The sequence below is a fragment of the Garra rufa genome, chromosome 18 (genome assembly GCF_049309525.1).
Source record: "Garra rufa chromosome 18, GarRuf1.0, whole genome shotgun sequence".
Taxonomy (NCBI): Eukaryota; Metazoa; Chordata; class Actinopteri; order Cypriniformes; family Cyprinidae; genus Garra; species Garra rufa.
The window spans coordinates 18,418,919-18,435,028 of NC_133378.1; the positions used below are offsets into that span (position 1 = coordinate 18,418,919).

A 16,110-nucleotide genomic window follows, 5' to 3' on the forward strand; every position below is an offset into this window, starting at 1 on the left:
AATATTAGGATTACACGATATCAATATTAAAGCATCATCATACTGCGATACTGGTAAAGCAAAGTTCTCTTTTATAGCGATTTCAGCGATATCCCACGTATATTATGTCATTTCACACTTTGCGTGGAAACTTTCTTTTCAAACCCCCCATAAAGCTGTTTATTATCGCTAGGTATAACAGTCGCATGTATATCGGCTAAATCAATGTGCAGACTCCAGCTGGGTGGGCGCATTTCGGGGGCAGTGGAACTCAGGAGAGCGCGGCGCTGATTGGACAGCAGAGCTGTATAAATTGCCGCAGTGCCGTATTTCTCTCTTTCGTGGAGATTTAGTCCAAACCCCAATGCGGTCTGAACAAACTGCCCAGGGCCGTCATACGAGAGAGTCATCGCGCACAGGACCCTCTTATTTACAATGAAGGAGAGAAGAATCAGCCAGCCGTTGGTAATGCGTTGTAAACTGGTTTTAGTAGGAGACGTGCAGTGCGGGAAAACCGCAATGTTGCAAGTCCTGGCCAAAGACTGTTATCCTGAGGTATGTCCTCCCCTCTCTCTTACGTATTCACTAAGCGGTTATTAATGTATGTGTTCGCTAGTATTGCACTTGGATGCTTGCTTATGTCACTATGCAACCATATAGTGTGACTATTACGCAGTGCGTTTGATTAACCTGTATAGTCATACATCATAACATCAAGCGGATACTTCATCTATCTTTCTCATGTGAGTTGTGCACGTGTTGACGCTGAGGGAAAAACGACGCTTTTTGCAAAAAAAAAAAAAAAAAAAAACCATAACCATAAGCTGAAACTAAATAACGTTTTAAACGAACTCAAGTGTTTTTATAAAAAGGTTAAATAAGTAAGTGACAACGGCTTTTATTTCGTTTCCCCCACACAGACGTACGTCCCAACAGTGTTTGAAAACTACACAGCTGGACTGGAATTAGAGGAGCAGCGTGTGGAGCTCAGTTTGTGGGACACGTCAGGTGAGAGAGATACTTGACCGATTAACAGCTGTACAGCCATGATACTGGTTTATGTAACAGAGCATTTAAACTGGTTAATACATTTGCAATTAGAAAATATTGTTAACCAATGAAGTGTAATACCCAGAAATTAAAAATCTGGCATAATTTACTTGTTCCTACCTTGTATGACTTTCTTCTGTGGAACACACACACAAAAATTGCTTTACATACAGTTAAAGTAAATTACATGTTTGTCAAATGCTCTGACAAACGTTCAATTGGCTCTTATGCTTTCCAATATTACTAGTAGTTTTAGTCACTCTATGGTAGTTTAGTTTCACTGTATGGACTAAAAAGAAATAAAAACAAACTTGTGCTGTGCAACGTTTAATCGCGATGAATCACTTCCAAAATAAAAGTTTATGTGTGCATAATATATTTGTGTGTGTACTGCGTGTATTTATTATGTATGTATGCATGTATGTATATATATATATACACACACACACAAATGTATATATTTAAGAAAAATATGTTGTTCATTAAATATATTCAATATATAATACACATTATATTAATATACCTATATACACATGTAAATACCTGTAAATATTTTCAAAATATATACTGTATGTGTGTGTATTTATACAGTCAAACCAAAATTTATTCAGACACCTTGTACTTTTCTCACATTATCACAAATTATTCGTTATAAAAAAAGGTAATAAAATATGACAAGAACTCAAGAGTTAAACAAATTAATCTTGATAATGTCAGATAACTCTGATAGAAAGCTATGTAACAAAACATGGTAAGGTCAAATGGACCCAGATTTTTACTTTACTGGTTGTCCACTGTATACATTTTTTTTTGGGGGGTGGGGGGGTATAATATGTCACAATTTACTTTATTTTCCTATCCTTGCTTACATAAATTAACTATTGAGTTCTGTACCTACTAGTAAAAAATGTGAAAAAAAAAATATATCTGTTGTCTGAATAATTTTTGGTTTGACTGTATATACACATAATAAATATACACAGTACACACATTGTAATCAATCATTGCCCAGCACTAAAACAAACATAAACAAACAGCTTTCAACATTCTAATTTGGAACAAAGTAAAAATAACATTATAACTAATATATATAAAAAAAATACACTCATTGTAGTAACTTGTGTCGCAAATTGACTATTTATTGTCTTCTGTGATATTTTACACTCTAAAAAATGCTGGGTTGAGGTAAATGCTTAACCAAACCTTCTGGGTAGCTTAAAAGTATTGAATTTCTTGCTTAGAATTAAACTAAAATAGGTTTGGAAATGAACATTTATTAATATGTTCAATAAATAATATTTGAATAAATAGTTGAATAACCAATAAACATTTTAACTTTTTAAGTTGTACAACTTACCTTTTTTTAACATTTTAAATGGCTTATTAGTAAATGTTCACCTTTTGTATATTGCTGATGCCTCTAGTAAATATGCGTCTGATTTCTATTTTTTTTTTATTTTTGGGTTCATTTTAAGGCAGCCATATAATAATATTTAAACAATAGTTGAGTTAAAACACACTACTCAGAAGGTTGGGTTAGACATTTAACCCAACACCTGGGCCAAAACAATCCAGTTTCTAGGTTTGTCTATATTTCATATTTTGAACTATTGTGTGTTTAATGCATCACATGCATTAGGATGTGTGCATTCTCGGCTCTCGTGTTGACCGTTTTTGGGCTAGTAGGTCAGTCAGACATTACAAGAAAGACACTCCATCAGCACCTGAGCCCTGAGTCAGGGAACACAAGCTGACATGTGCGAGGCTGCAGTAAGTGGGTGAGAGGGTCTGGCAGCTGCAACACCTGAGACCAATCCTCAAGCGTCAGACTTTGGCAGCATGCCATCTTTACCTTCTGTCTGCTTCTGGATCAGACGAGATAGAAAACTGGTTAATAAAATAATCAGGGTGGTGTAGGACATCACAAGGTTTTGACATGTTTTGGAATGTCTCATTGCGACACACAATGCCTTTTCAATGACGTAGGTGGCTTTTTAGAGATACTGTTTTTTTCTGTTTTTTAAAGTAGATTAAACAGATCAACTCCTCTTCTAGTGCCTGTGGTTTTGTCTATCAGATTCATTTGGTCAGGGAATGTTTAAACTGTGTTTACACATGTATCTGATTAAGAGTCTTATTAAGATTAGGCTAGTAGTAGAAAGCTGTGGTTCAATGACTGATAGCAGAAGCTCTTACTTTCTTATCTAGTGAAAAGACATGGAATGTTCTTCTGATAGTCTCATTTCTTTAGTCTGTGTTTAGAATCATTGAGCTTTAATGGTAAAAAGACAACTCTTAAAGTGATAGTTCACCCAAAACTGAAAATTCTCCCATCATTTATTCACCCTTATGTGATTTCAAGTCTTTCTGCAAGAAAAAAAAATACATTTTGAAAAACGTATAGACAAAAACAGTGAGAGTTCAAACCAGTATTGAGGGTGAATGAGTGATTTTTTTGGGGGGTGAAATATCCATTTTAATAGGTTTTAGGTTGCTCTTCAAATTATTATTGCTATTCTCATTCCAATTATGTACCAAACCATCCCATCTTTCCTTCAATCTAAAACATTATCTTTGTAAACTCTGTTTCATTTTTAAAGTACATCATGCCCTTTCCAAATGCCCTTATTATAACTGCTATTTCAACCTAGATTAAGCCTTGCAGTAGTGTATGGGTTTACTATTTTAAATCCCATAGCTGCTGTCCTATTGCATGTCAAGTGAAAGCTGGGTTCCTCAGGGTCATGTTGCGTAGCACGTTGTGTAACATATCAGTCAGTGATGCCTGATGAATCTGAATCTGTGTTAATTGTCATGCCTGACTGCTTGACTGAGTGCCTACTTGCTAGGATGAGTGGATGGGATATTGCTTTTCTCTAATAGGTGCTTGATAAGAATAATTTGGTTATTCAGTAATTCTGTTGTTTGTTCTGAAACCTCACAATGTGAGATAATTATGATTTTTTTTGCCTGGAAACTAGGACCTTTTGCTTGCCACGATCTACATAATCCATTGGAAGTGTGTACAACAGTTAGCGAAAGCTTTATAAAAGTTTTTAAATATAGATATTTCTCTTACACAAACACATCAATTAACTTCTAAAGGCCTTTATTAACCCTCTGAAGCTATTCCTTTAAGAACAACAACAACAACAAACAACCAACCATAACTTCCAAGCAAATGCCCAGAACATCTACTGGACATGTGATAACCGGTTGTGAATGAACTCTTAAGCAAAGAGGACTTCCTGTCTATGCTTAGTTTAGTTCAAGGTATTTCCTGCTCTGCAATTTATCTAAACATACTGCCTTATTGTGGAATGTTAAAAACACTCCCACAACACTGAAAAAACCTAAATTAAACTGATTCCAGATCAGAAGTAAAAAGGGTAACCTTGAAGGAAAATACATTTCATCATGCACAACAGCTTACTCAGAATCTTGCCTGCAAGATCAGAGCTTGAGAAGCCAATCAAACAGCTCTCATCTATTCCCTCATTAAGCCAGTTAGGCTTTGTTAATTGTGCACAGCCTCGTTAGGTGGCGACGCACAGGAGGAACACTGGCAGAGCGGTAGATGCTCGTGCACCCACACGCAAACACTCATCAGCATACGTGAACAAACACACTCTAATCACGACTAATTACAGAAGCTTTAATTGAATTTGCTCATCTGGCTCTCACTGCTCCAGGCATCTCTTCACACACTCTCCAGATCAAAGAAGAGACGGGCATGAGAGGCTGCAACTGAGCCTTTGACAGGGCCTGGTGTGGGCCACTCCTGTAGCTCTTATCATTAGAAATTTGATTCAAGAGGAATATACAGTATTTATAATTTGTTTTTCAAACAGTAGCTATGGTCAGGTGTCAAGAGCAATTGCTACCTTGTGTAACAGATACAGTGAGAGGTCTTACCAGTGAGTTATACATCTGAATAGATCCATGACCCCTCATATATTTCGCAATATTTCGAGTCAATTCGCGCAATATTTCGACTCCATTCTCGCAATATTTCGAGTCCATTCTCGCAATATTTTGACTCCATTCTCGCAATATATCGACTCCATTCTCGCAATATTTCGACTCCATTCTCGCAATATTTCGAGTCCATTCGCGCAATATTTCGAGTCCATTCGCGCAATATATCGACTCCATTCGCGCAATATATCGACTCCATTCGCGCAATATTTCGAGTCCATTCGCGCAATATTTCGAGTCCATTCGCGCAATATATCGACTCCATTCGCGCAATATATCGACTCCATTCGCGCAATATATCGACTCCATTCTCGCAATATTTCGACTCCATTCTCGCAATATTTCGAGTCCATTCTCGCAATATTTCGAGTCCATTCTCGCAATATTTCGAGTCCATTCGCGCAATATTTCGACTCCATTCTCGCAATATTTCGACTCCATTCGCGCAATATTTCGAGTCCATTCGCGCAATATATCGACTCCATTCGCGCAATATATCGACTCCATTCTCGCAATATTTCGAGTCCATTCTCGCAATATTTCGAGTCAATTTGCGCAATATTTCGACTCCATTCTCGCAATATTTCGACTCCATTCTCGCAATATTTCGACTCCATTCTCGCAATATTTCGACTCCATTCTCGCAATATTTCGACTCCATTCTCGCAATATTTCGACTCCATTCTCGCAATATTTCGACTCCATTCGCACAATATTTCGACTCCATTCGCGCAATATTTCGACTTTATTCTCTGAATATTTGGACTCTATTCTCGCAATATTTCGTCTCTATTCTCAAAAATTTTGACTTTAATCTCGTAATCATAGATTTTTTTAAATTGGTAACATGCCACTAAAATGCTGTCATACAAACCCATAAGACCTTTGATCATCTTCAGAACACAAATACAAAAATATTTTTTTGATGAAATCCGAGAACTTTCTGGCCCTGCATTGCTACGGCAATACTTTTTGTCACAAAGAAAAAAATTGGTCTATTTTTTTTTTTTCGACACGTGTTCTTCATTTTTAATAAAATATCCCTTTATGATTTTATTAATTTTTTTCAGTCCATTTCTACTGATGCTTCAGTTTGCAAGCTAATTAATTTGACAATGGTAACACATTTAAAGCAGTTAAATTAGAATTAATTTGCTACAATGGCCTTACTGTTGAGACCTGTACCGTCTAGTGCATAAATAGTAGGGATGTAACGGTATTGTAAATACCGTCGTACCGCAATAGCAAATTTTTTCGATACTACCGTGGTCGCATGACTCGATAAAACGATAGGTCTTCTGAGAAAAGTTTGCTCAGGCGAATGGAGCGAACGGGAGGTAGCGGGAACTACAATTCCCATCAGCCCAGGCGTGGCCATCATCCTTTGCGGTCTGTTGTCGCTACAGAGTATGTGAGCGGAGTGAAGCGGTGTGATTCTGAATGGAGGGAGGAGCGGATGTTTGAAAAGTCGGAGCGTCGTGGTTTTAACTCGCTCCAAGACCGCTCCACCACCGGCTCCATCATGAGAACAATTCTTGCCAACGGTCCGTAATATAACTGCATATTAAGCAGGAATTCACATGCTAAACATATTTCGCTTGATAGAGATGGATCACTCAAATCAGAAATAATGTGAAGGCTACGATGACGGCAATGGACATTATGAGCGGTAAATTATAGTTCACAAGTTGGTTCTTTCTAGATACTTAATATTTTCAGGTGAAAGCATCATTTAAACAGGTACAGCACTTATTCACACACAATCACTCTGTTAATGCATTAAAACAAATGGAATGGTTTCCGATTTCGAATGAGCAGAAATCTGTAAGAAATGCAGCGATCCATAAGTAAAATAACTGATGTTATTGAACTGATGTTATTAGCTTGGAAGCTGGAGCGGAGCGATTATTAAATGCACAGAGGGGAAATTGTTGCCGCTCCACTCCGCTCACATACTCTGGTCCCAAGTGAAAGGGTTTTTCCTGTTGCAGGGGACACTGTAAATGCCCAGAGATCCCAGCTTTTACCAGATAATGTTAATATGCTAATTTTACTTAAAAAAAAAAAACCTGTCTCTGTCTGAATAAGTGAGTGTGTGAGTGAATGAGGTGATTATTCTCAAATACTCATTCAGCACATGGGCCAATTGCAATAAGTAGGCTGCTATTTTTATTTTTTTCATAGTTTTCAAGAATACTAAATTGAAACTTTAATTTTTTTTTTACATGGTTTAATAATTTTTTGTTATTAAAATTGAAGTTCCTGTTTCAAAGTGATAGATGGCTAATTGTGTGCCATTGATATGTTCAGTGTTCATGTAAACTGTTTAATAAGCACTTCTGGTACTTTTTTTCAGTCTCTTCATTAGTTTTGTTTTTCCTGTAAATGATTCAATAAATACCGTACCGTGACATTCATATCGAGGTATTACCGTACCGTGAAATTTTGATAATAAATAGTGATATCAGGGTTGCCTGTGGACTCATTGTTTTGTCTCATCACATCTCTGTTCTCTTTCTGCTGGTAAACCATATATTCTCTGACTAAACGTAGTGAGCTGAGTCACTATCTACAAATACAGCAGTACTACGTGACCCAGAGAGGCTCACACAACACCTAGCATCTGAGCTGAAAGTCGATACTCTAATAAGCACAAATACATGAATATTGGGCGAAATGCGGCTTTAATGGACTTGCTTTATTTTCTATCGACATAGAGCCATAGTATGAGTGTTTATGTGTGCATCCTTCAATGCCGTTGCCGTAGTTACGGAATGAGATGAGGTTTGGTGTGTGCGGGAGACAAGACCTCCTCGGCAACCCATTCTGTCAATAAAGGAATCTCCGAGATTCGCCCACACATATGCACACACCTATTACGAGAACTGCCATACGATCCCTATTTACATTACTCAACCATCGCCAAATCCCCTCACAGCATTTGATGTTCCATATTCAGTCACATTCACTTCTCTATTACAAGCATCTTTTTTGACGCCAAGTTTTCATTATTGATTTTCGTTGTGTGGTTGCTCCTGCAGGTTCACCGTATTATGATAATGTCAGGCCTCTCTGCTACAGTGATGCAGATGCTGTTCTGCTCTGCTTTGATATAAGTCGCCCTGAGACCGTCGAAAGCTCTCTGAAAAAGGTGATTACTCTTCATTTTCTAACTTCGTATCTAGTTAAAAACTCTCTAAAATAGATGATTTTGCTTAAGAAGCAACACTACATTAAATATTGAAGTAGTTCACTTCCAGAACAAACATTTACAGATAATGTACTCACCCCCTTGTCATCCAAGATGTTCATGTCATTCTTGCTTCTGTAAAGAAATTGTTTTTTGAGGAAAACATTTCAGGATTTCTCTCCATATAGTGGACTTCTATGGTCCCCCGGAGTTTGAACTTCCAAAATACAGTTTAAATGCCGCTACAAAGTGCTCTAAATGATCCCCTCTCAAAAACTTCCATCTCATTTTCTCCTCCAACTTCAAAATCGTCCTACATCGCTGTTTTACCTTTTTTTGTAAAGGGCGTTTGACCTTCTTTGCATGTTCACTTTGTAAACATGGTCGGTACTTCTGCAGTAATGTAGGACGATTTTGGAGGAGAAGTTGGAGGAGAAAATGAGATGGGAGTTTTTCAACCTACCCTAACTGATATGTACCGTAATACAGAGAGTTCACGCAGAGCTAGACAAGGCCAGCATTTAAGGTTAAAAAGTATATAAATTGTTAATTTTTTTTTGATGACCATCTTGGATGACAAGGGAACCCCAAGTATTAAGACTTGAATATCTTAATATAACACATGTTTCTTCCTATAATATGTAATATAAAAACCATTAAAGATTTACTTAACTTAAAAAAATCATAGTTTTATATTGCACTATAGGGGATACCATTATTTTAATGATGTGAAATGACTGCATTTAGTGAGCTACTGGCGCTACCTGTTGCTATTTTTTTTTTATACAATACTGATACGATGCCACATTGTGCAGCTTTTGGTTGTAATTTTCAGTCGAAGGGCAAAAAGAAAAGCAATGTAAGCCTTCACTGCTATCCTACCGATAAGAAGAAGAGAAAGGAATGAGAAAATACCTGTGGACGAACAAAACTTCCTAAAGACCCATGTCTTTGTTCTTTTCACTTTAGCCCTGATGCTTTTCAGGCTTTTAGAAGGTCACAGCTACTGAAAAACCTTACAAATGGCAGAGACAAGAAAGACTAGATGTCATCCTGGCAGGATGTAAACATGTCAACGCTTGTTATGACAGTAGAGTTTCTCAGTGCAGATTTGACTCAATATCCGCGAGGCGTTTAAAATCCTTGTATGGAAAAATCGATAGTACGACATTTGGTTTAAAGAAACACTCCACTTTTTTTTTAAATAGGCTCATTCTCCAACTCCCCCCCCGAGTTAATAAGTTGATTTTTACCGTTTTGAAATCCATTCAGCCGTTCTCCTGTTCTGGCGATATCACTTTTAGCATAGCTTAGCATAGATCATTGAATCCTATTAGACCAATAGCATCGCGTTCAAAAATGACCAACGAGTTTCCATATTTGTTGTATTTGTGGTCTTAGTACACGATATAACTAAAGAAGAGTCAAGTTTTAAATACAACAAATATGGAAACTCGTTGGTCATTTTTGAACGCGATGCTATTGGTCTAATAGGATTCAATGATCTATGCTAAGCTAAGCTAAAAGTGATATCGCCAGAACAGGAGAACATCTGAATGGATTTAAAAACGGTAAAAATCAACTTATTAACTCAGGGGGAGTTGGAGAATGAGCCTATTTCCAAAAAAAGTGGAGTGTTCCTTTAAGCCTACGCTTACATCCATCACCACCTGTAAACTTTTTCACTAGCTGCGGTCTAAAAGCCTTAAAGGCATTAGGGTTAAAGTGAAGAGAACAAAGACATGGGTCCTTTAGGAAGTTTTCATCTACAGGCATCTTCCAATTCTTTTCACCTCTTCTTATCGTTAGAATCGCAGTGAAGACTTACATCGCTGCTCTCGTTGCCCTTTGACTGAAAATTACAACCAAAAGCCGCACAATATGGCATTGTGTCAGTGTTTTGTTTTCCAAGTTGTGCTGTGGTAAAAAATAGCAACAGGTAGCGGCAGTAGTTCACCGAGTGCAACCATTGTACGTCATCAAAATAATGGTGCCCCTCAAGCACAAAATATGTATAAAATGATGTGGAATTTTTCTCTACTTCATATTTCAGTAAGAAACATAAATTTAGTTATATTAAGCCAAATAAGTCTTCATACCCAGGGTTCCATTTAAGTAAAATGATTTCTGCAGTATATTGACACCTTTCTCCCTGCAGTGGAAAGCCGAAATCATGGATTTCTGCCCCAGTACTCGAATAATTCTAGTCGGCTGCAAGACGGACCTGCGAACGGATGTTTGCACACTGATGGAGCTGTCCAATCAGAGACTGACGCCCATCTCCCATGAGCAGGTCAGTCGTTCACACCCTCCCTATGTAAACTTGACTACTCGCCTCTCCTTTTCCATCTCTGACTGCATTCTGTCTATCTCTCTATATATAGGGCACCTTGTTGGCAAAACAGGTAGGAGCAGAAGTGTATCTGGAGTGCTCTGCGTTCACATCGGAGAAGAGCATCCACAGCGTGTTCCGCTCAGCAGCACAGACATGCCTCAACAAACTGCAGCCCCCAATAAAGCAAAGCCCAACTCGCCGGCTGTCCAAACGCCTCCTTCACCTGCCCAGCAAAGCAGAGCTCCTGTCCTCCTCCTTTAGCAAGGAGCGAACCAAGAGCTGTTCTATCATGTGAGCTAAACTCCAGCTCCAGAAAAAAAAAAAACATATTTCCGCTCTTCGAAAGGGTTGTTTGGGGGGGTTTGAGAGGAGAAGAGGTCATGACCTTTCATGACCCCTCCCTCTCTCAACACTTATGTTGTTCTTCTTCCACCTGCAAACACACTCATCCCTACGACAAAGAGCTGCTGCCATTGTTCAAGGTTTTCGGCTGTTACACATCCTAGTATCGATCGATTGAGTTCCCTTTACCAGCATATGGCTTTACATGAACTGCATTTTGTATCAATGATCAATCAGTCAGACAAAGAAGGAAATGCAGTGAATATTGGACACTGTCAGGTATTTTTGTGGGTAGTTAGCGTGCATACATATATGGGAATGTGGGTTGAGCTGTGAACGTATTTAAATATTTAAAGAAAAAGGATGTGTTTCTGTTACACAGTACGCACTTTAGTGAACGTGGAGGTGATTGCTAAATGGAAAGTGAGAGGATGGTCGTATACAGGTTGGCTTAGTTCTGTTTCAGTACAGAATTATGCTTTGCTTGAAGTCTCTGGCACTGATCTACGATGGGAGATCTCATGCAAGCATGAGGGGAGGAGCCAAACAATATTTTATGTCCTCCTGAAAAGGCGGACAGTCTTATAAATCTGCTAGATGAAGCATCCAATCACATTTGTACAATCCAGATGTATTGGACATGCTGACACTCTCTTTCACTGTCTCGCATCTCTACTGTAGTCCTTCATGCTCTTTCTGCCCCTAGAGAATGGGTCATAAATCTCAGCCAATGAGCAGAAGCCCAGCATTGCCCGAGCCATTTCTCAATACAGTGCAGGAGTCATTGCCACAAAAAACCCTTCCAGATGTTCCAGCCATTCTTTTTTAGAAAACAAGATCTTTCACTAAAGTAATTTTGAAAAGGTCGTGGGGGATTACTAAGGGACATTGCAGTTCACCAAAACTGATCAATGTTGCATAAGCGAGAAGATAGTTTGAATGTTTACAGTAATCTCTGCTGCAAGCCCCTAATTCTCAATAACAGGCCTGTAAAGAGCTGATTCTCTTGTTACGTGGTGAACTTACTAGTTATTCTCGGGATTGAACATTAGATTGCATTATAATTGCAGTGATTCTCATGCATTTGGTTGGATCACTTTCACAGAGGACTCTCCTCTCATCCTAAACCTCATTCTGGTAATCTCGGCCTTAAATCCCACAACCCCTGGTTGTGTAATGCTTAATCATAAAACAACTAAATCCACACTTTGGGCTTATAAATGGCCAAGTAGAAATGAACTGAGAAGTCAGACCAGACAGGATTACGAAGAATCTGACCTCAGAATAACTTTCAACCCAAGTAGTTCATCAGATTTGATTCATCAGATGATGGTTTTTGGGAATCATTTACACTACCGTTCAAATGTTTGTGGTGGGGGTGGGCGATATGATTTTATTTCACAGTAACAATATATATCACAATGTAGTTATTTTTGACTTAAATAAGGTCTTTATGATCAAATGTTTTGTCACCAGTGTCAGTATCAAAAAAACTAATACTACCCATAATTTTAAAAAAACTCAAGCTCACTGAAGACAAGTGTCTGAGATTTAAAAAATAATAAATAAGAAACTATTTACAAGCAATAGGACCAAAAAACTACAGTAAAACAAATAAATAAGAAATTCTACATATATTGTATAAAGTAATCATATATGTGACCCTGGACCACAAAACCAGTCTTAAGTCGCTGGGGTATATTTGTAGCAATAGCCAAAAATACATTGCATGGGTCAAAATTTTTGATTTTTCTTTTATGCCAAAAATCATTAAGAAATTAAGTAAAGTTCATGTTCCATGAAGATTTTTTGTAAAATTCCTACTGTAAACATATCAAAATGTAATTTTTGATTTGTAATATGCATTGTTAAGAACCTAATTCGGACAACTTTAAAGGTGATTTTCTCAGTCTTTTAGATTTTTTTGCATCCTCAGATTTCTGATTTCAAATAGATGTATCTCAGTCAAATATTGTCCTATCCTAACAAACCATACATCAATAGAAAGCTTATTTATTGAGATTTATACATCATATGATGTATAAATCTCAGTTTTGTCAAATTTAACCTTATGACTGGTTTTGTGGTCCAGGGTCACATATATATAAGAACACTACATTGTCTTCACTGTGTAAATAAGATAATTTCTTCTTAAGTTTACAAAAGTGATTTAGCGCAGTAAGAGATTTTCTCTCTTTAGTTGTTGGATTAACATGAATAACAGACAGCAGGAATATTAGACTGCTGTCACTTTAAGAGCTGCCTGGATCCAATATACTGTGTTTTATATATGTGTTTTCTTACTCAGCTGTTTGATTTCACTCAAGATCTAAATTACTGTTTACAAGGATACTTACAAGACAGGTCTTCTGACTGACACATTCTGTTTTTTAACATTCAAGGCCAATAAATCAGCAAATAATAACTTAAATACTCCCGCACTCTATGAGCACCGTCCTAATGTGCCCACGCCTCTCTGACAGAGTTCAGAAAGAGTCTCTCAGTGCGCGCATACAGCAAAATGAGTTCTCTTTCGCTGCTGATTGCATTTCAACGACTTAAATTCACTTGTTTTAAAACTGAAATGCTTATAACGCATGCAAACTAAACGTTTTTGTGACCACGAAGCACAGCAATGTCACTTGAGCGTGTTACCACAATGGCAAAATCTCTCTGTTGACAAATTTCTACCAGTTAATCATGTCTACCGGTATATCGCCCACCCCTAGTTTGGAATCAGTAAAAGCTTCAACTGAAAATTCAGCTTTGCCATAACAGGAATAATTTACATTTTTTAATATATTAATTACATTTTAAAATATATTAAAATAGAAAACAGTTATTTTAAATTTTAATGAAGTTTCACAATATTACCCTTTTTACAGTGTTTTTGATTAAATGAATGCAACCATAGTGAGCATTAGAGACTTTTTTCAAAAACATTAAAAAAAGTAAATAAATAAATACCAACCCCAAATTTCTGAACGGTTGTGTATGTATGACCCATTATTTCAACTTTTTTTCCAAGTTTTTTTTTTTTTTTCTTGGGGCGTTGCCATCGATGTCTTTAGGCTATCATCAAGTTGAAAGTATTCACTGGCCTTGAAAATCAAAAAGCTGAAATCAAAAACACGTCACATTAGAGAGCTTTGTGTTTTGCAGATCTAACAGGTTTAAGCATGAAATCTGTGTGAAAAAAAATGATGGGTAATTTTCACTAATTTAATTCAAAATGTAGCACCGGATATTTTGAAAACTGCATATTAAGTCAAATCTAAATTTGCTTAGTCACCATCTAGAATGAGAATGAAAATACTGTACATATAAACTGGTCTTGCCTTAACCACACATTTGTACTAAGCTGTTATACCTTTGAATTCTCACTCTAGTTCATCTGAAAGAAACTTTAGGAGGTTGTTTGTCACTTCATGCCACATGCACTGATCACCAATTCTACAACGTTGCTTAGCAACAAACAAAGTCAGTTAAGCTGGACTACCTGTCCGAAAACCACTCGAGAGAAGTTGAGAGAGAGAAACGGTGTAAAATATGAAAGTGAAAATAAGGACAAGTTTTCTCACTGTAGCATAACAAATGGCTTTTTCATGGCTATAGTTTATAGCTCCAAACATGAATCATCTTACAGACCATCATCTTGATATGAATTTGTTACTGTTGTCTGGTTTAGTAGCACTCTTATATGTTATATGTTTGATGTGGTGGACCTCCACAATCTTCCTTTTGTTACTGAAGTCTGGACGTACATACGTTGTGCATAATCAGTTTTGTACAGCCCTTTAAATGAAGTCTGTGAAGCAAACAAGTTCAAAACAGACAGTATGATTGTGTGTGCAATGTAACTGTAACTTATTAATAGTTGATTATTGCTGGTTCTGTTTTATTCTTTAGTTTCAGACAATCTATTTTATATTGAATATTGTTTATTGATTATTTTCCCTTGTCTCTGATGTCATGTGTCACTCTTAAATTAATTAAAACCTGGATTTGGTCAGTAAATTGTGTGAATGTTTTCTTTTACTGTTTAGGAGAAAACCCTCATCTAAAAATATTTTGCATTTAATAACCTTTTTACATGTTAAGAATTGCAGATCCAGTTACAGTCCAAAATATAAGAAAACTGTTATGTTCAAAGAATCTGTATATGCATGAATAAAATAAATAAAATTAAATAATACATTAAATGTTTCCCAGCTATCTCTATAAAAAGAATTGTACAACCATAAAACAACAACAAAAAAAAAACTTTAAAAGTCTGGGAACTCAGTCAAAAAGAGTGGGAACCCTGTATCTTAAATATAAAGAGAATTAATATCAAACAAACATCCTTAAATGACAGACTCTGAAATACCCGTTTATTCACACAACACTCAAAACTAGGCCAACAGGTCTAAGAAAGCCAGGAGTAAATCATGTCATTCTGCAAAATTATGAGTATGCAATGAAACAGCGTAATACTGAATAATAAAGAGGCAAAAACAATCTGCAACTATAACAGAACTTTAGTAAGCGCCGTACACACAGCCAACAAGCAGACAAGGCTATGGAGCTTTAACTCAATAAATACATAAATACTTACACCTTGAACAATTTCAGTCGATTGATTTTCTTTAGGAATCAATCTAGCCTATATCCAGTTTCTAAAGCTTGCACATCAACCAGGCTTTCTCAATTGCATCAAATACCAATATGGCAAACTTATATCCCTACACTATATATCTGTTCATAAAGCTCCATATTACTCTACATAAAAATCCTTCAGTTCCTTGCAAATTCTTTGTTTTTTCAGTATTTTTGTGTATTTCTAACAATGACTGTAGGATTTTGAGATCCATATGCAACTATTACAGAAGGTTCAAATGCTCACTGATGATTCAGAAGGAAACTTGATGCATTTAGAGCCGGGGAGTGAAAACTTTTTGAATTTCATGGTAATCAGGTTAAATGTAACTTATTTTGTCTTCTGGGAAACATGCAAGTATCTTGTGTAGCTTCTGAAGGGCAATAGTAAATGAAAAAATATGCTATTTAGGCTAAATTAAAAACAATTGACATCTTCATTCTGGTCAAAAGTTTTCACCCCCAGCTCTTAATGCATCATGTTTTTTTTTTTCTGAAGCATCAGTGAACATTTGAACCTTCTGTGATAGTTGCATATAGTCCCTCAGTTGTCCTCAGTGTGAAAAGATGAATCTCAAAATCATACAGTCATTGTTGG

At 36.8% G+C, this 16,110-nt stretch overlaps 1 protein-coding gene across 1 annotated transcript; it reads left to right on the top strand.

The window, feature by feature from the left end:
- Nucleotides 1-309: 309 nt before the first annotated feature.
- rnd1a (Rho family GTPase 1a) lies at nt 310-15,076 on the top strand. The gene is made up of 5 exons (XM_073823516.1): nt 310-534; nt 900-987; nt 8,049-8,158; nt 10,356-10,490; nt 10,582-15,076. The coding sequence occupies exons 1-5, from the start codon at nt 415-417 to the stop codon at nt 10,825-10,827; spliced, it is 699 nt and encodes a 232-aa protein (XP_073679617.1). The 5' UTR covers nt 310-414; the 3' UTR covers nt 10,828-15,076.
- Nucleotides 15,077-16,110: the final 1,034 nt, after the last annotated feature.